The 3,354-nt window shown below is 53.7% G+C and overlaps 1 protein-coding gene across 1 annotated transcript; it reads right to left on the bottom strand.

Moving 5' to 3' along the window:
• Positions 1-385: 385 nt before the first annotated feature.
• LOC146587461 (eomesodermin homolog) lies at positions 386-2,505 on the bottom strand. The gene is made up of 5 exons (XM_085319540.1): positions 1,871-2,505; positions 1,442-1,596; positions 1,134-1,255; positions 536-694; positions 386-442 (listed from the first exon to the last, which is right to left on the bottom strand). Exons 1-5 carry the CDS (start codon positions 2,503-2,505, stop codon positions 386-388), a joined length of 1,128 nt encoding a protein of 375 aa, XP_085175666.1.
• Positions 2,506-3,354: the final 849 nt, after the last annotated feature.

Below are 3,354 nucleotides of genomic sequence, written 5' to 3'. Positions count from 1 at the left end.
AGCTTTCTGTTTGGGGAGGCTTTGCACATTTCTTAGCACATGCGCTCATTCCCTGTCAGTCTCTTGTGCAGCCACTTTGGAGGAAGGGAGAAAATCTTCTTTGAGGTCGCCCCCTCCATCCAAACCCGCAATAAAGGATCTGCAGAGGAGGGTTGGGTCTTTTTACCCAGTGAGTGCTGTTTGTCTCGGTAAATCACATTACGAAGCAAAGTGCAAGGGTAGTTAACTCTATCTTCTGTTAATGTAAACAAATAAGAAGCATCCAGTTCCTTGAGAATATAGAGTTGTTTATCAGTGTCATCCTAGGAAGATTAATTAGATACCTTTATGCACAATTTGGTGTCTGACACCCCACAGAAGTGTACTTACGAGACATAGTTGTCTCTCAAGTGTCTCTGAAGCATTTCGCAAAAGGATTATGATCAATTTTGAGCTGGCAAATCTTAAAAAAAAAAAAAGCAGAATATAGTAAGATGAGATGTTGAACCCATGCCACGTAGGTTTATTAATTCTCATTTTATACACTCATGCTTACATCAATGTTTTGATATCCTGTAACTGCTATGAATTGCGTTTCAGGAAAAATAAATGTTTGAGTCTTTGAAGAATCATTCAAATCTTCCACGCCATTTTCAGTCACTTCTACAATATGCAGCCGAGGTTGGTATTTGTGTAGAGACCGTAGTTCTATCATCTAGAAGAAACCACACAAGAGGAGTTGTTCAGACAAATCACGTTTAACGTTAATACTTACAAGAAGGGTCAGGCTATTAGAACAGATCTTTTGACTCAGGAATGAAACAGTTCTAACTCTTAGCAGAAAAGAACTCACAAGCTGTAGATCTCACCTTAACTAGGTTATTAATATGCTAAACTCTGCAAATGCACAAAATCAAAAGATATAGGCTAGACCCTTGTTTCTGCCTTACTCTGAAGAAAGGTTAGCTGAAGACAAGGAAATACACTTCTATTTCTGATGCTGTCTCTTCTTTTGAAGCCAGTTAGAAAATAAATGCTCACAATCCCTTTTAAGGCAGCGGGTGGGGGAGTGGGGAAACGAGTCACAAACCCAAGGACGTGGCAGCCGGGTTAGCAAAGCCGGCAAAGCCGTCCAGAGGCTGCGCTCTATTTACCTGTGCGTTGTTGTTGTTGGGACTTTTGTTGTTCGTCAGCTTCAGGTTCCTGAAAGAGATCTCCTGCCCCATCCAGTGAGCCCCGGTGTTGGGCGATTCAGAGWGAACATAAACCTTGTTGCCTGGAGGAAAAAGGCCCAAATTAGTAAGAGAAAACCRAGAAGCCGTGCGCAGAGGCTTYGGGGTGCCCCAGCGCAGCAAGGCGAGGGAAACGAGCTGCAAGCAGCGCTCAAGCCCCGGCTGCCCCCGCGGCAGGATGCTGAGGCRGCAGGAACGCTTTTCCGGGAGTCGCTGCGGCCCGCACGTACCTTGCTTCTTGTTGTCGGCTTTGCCGCAGGTCACCCACTTGCCCCCCTGGAAGTGCCACTGGTTGGGGTCCACCAGCACCACCTCCACRAACACGTTGTAGTGAGCCGTGGGGTTGAGGCCGGTGACATTAAAACTCAGGAAAGGGAACATGAGCCTGCGGAGGGGAGAAAWAAAGCACCTCGCATGTGAGGAGGGCTGGGGGCAGAGCCGCAGCCAGCCCCGCGCCTCGGCACCAAGCGCCCGCCTGGGGCGCCCCGTCCGTGGACCACCCTCCCAGGCCTCGCCTCCCCCTCCGCCCACTGCAGGGACACCGAGAGCCACTTTCCGTGCCCATCGGGTCCCGGAGACACCTCGTCCCCGGGGCCACAGCCGGGCGGGCTCGCACGCCGCAGGCCTCCCTCCCCCCGGCGGTCCGCCGCCCTGCTTACCGGCCCTGCTTGCTGATGATYATCTCCGTCTGGTGCTGGTGAAACTTGAGCCAGAGGGGCTGGCTGCAGAGTAAAACCTGCGTCCGCAGCCCAGGCCCTGCCGCCGGCACCCCCAGCGCCCCCAGCCCGCCCCAGGAGCCGGCCGCCGCCRCCTCCGGGTAGGGGCCGTAGAGGGGGCCATCGCCCGCCGCCTGCCCATACTGGTAGCCGTYGCCGCCGCCAAACTGCACCCGGGCGCCAGGCAGGCAGACGGCGCCGGCGAAGACCCCCGGCGGCAGCACCGAGCCGTAGGGGTAGCGCGCCGCGGCGGGCGGCTGGTACATGGCGCTGTGCTGCGCTGCTGCCGTGTAGGGGAAGAGGGAGTAGCCGCCCCCCAAGTCGGCGCCCAGTGGCCCGGGCGACTGCAGGTAGTAGCGCTCGGGGCTGAGGTCGTCCATGGAGTAGTGGGCGGCGGCGGGCGGCAGCTCCTCCACGCCGCAAGGGGTGGCCTTGCGGCCGTCGGGCTTCGGGGTGCCGAAGGGCGGCTCGCCCACCTCCGCCTYGCCCAGCATGGCTGGGAACTTCTTGGGCCCCTTGTCGAGGTCCAGGCGGATAGAAGGGCGTGCTGCGGCCAGCAACAGCTCACCCAGCTGCATCAGCAGAGCCCCTGCAGCCGCTGCAGCGGGGCTCAGCCCGGACACTTTATACCGCCACGCCCGGCTCCTCGGGCCACCGGGGAGGGGCTTGCGCGGGGCCGCTTCCTYGCTGCCCCTCCGCCCCCGCTGGCCCATTGGCTTGGCAGCATGGCACTAATTTAATTAGACAGCTAGGGTTGGGCTTAGGGTTAGGGTTCACGGCCACGGCTCTTCTTCCTTCTGGGAACACTTGTCTTCTTCTAATATTTGCCCCACCCCTCCATAGACTGTGAAAGACACACCTACCCTTCTTATAAAAATATGCTGCCTTGTCCCACTTCTGCCCAGCTTTGTAGAGCATTCACAGAGATCAACACATATTAAATAAAGGCACTTAAGCCTGCTACAGAACCATCATTTTTCATCTAAATGGAATAATCTTTCTAAAACTTGTAATTTCCTTGCAAATAAATACAGGCAAGCTGGGTCTTCAGGACGCCCATTAGCAGGCAGAGCTTTGCCATTATCTTCTAGTTATATAATTTGGGTACTTAACGGTGGCAGAAATGCTGTCCAGTAAGTATGGAACATAGTAACTGCATTGTTACGTTTTCATGTTGCTGAGCAGAACTGGCACCTAGTTAACKGGCTCTGTAAATGAAAAAGACTAATGTAAGGCAAATTCATGTTTAAAATGATTATTACTAGGGTGAATATCTTGCATTTGATCATAAACGAAGCCTATCTCTGTTCAATATAAGTAGTGAACAGGCTAGTTCTATGGCACACATCCCCCCTCCCCTTCAGTCAGACGGTCCTAGACTGAGTTGCTTGTCTCCGTAAGCGAGAGGACACTGTTTCCACAAACCT

The sequence above is a fragment of the Rhea americana genome, unplaced genomic scaffold, assembly GCF_003343005.1.
Source record: "Rhea americana isolate MKP2758 unplaced genomic scaffold, rheAme1 scaffold_596, whole genome shotgun sequence".
Classification (NCBI taxonomy): Eukaryota; Metazoa; Chordata; class Aves; order Rheiformes; family Rheidae; genus Rhea; species Rhea americana.
The sequence above is the reverse complement of the archived record's forward strand: the minus strand, read 5'-3'. Positions and strand labels throughout refer to the sequence as shown.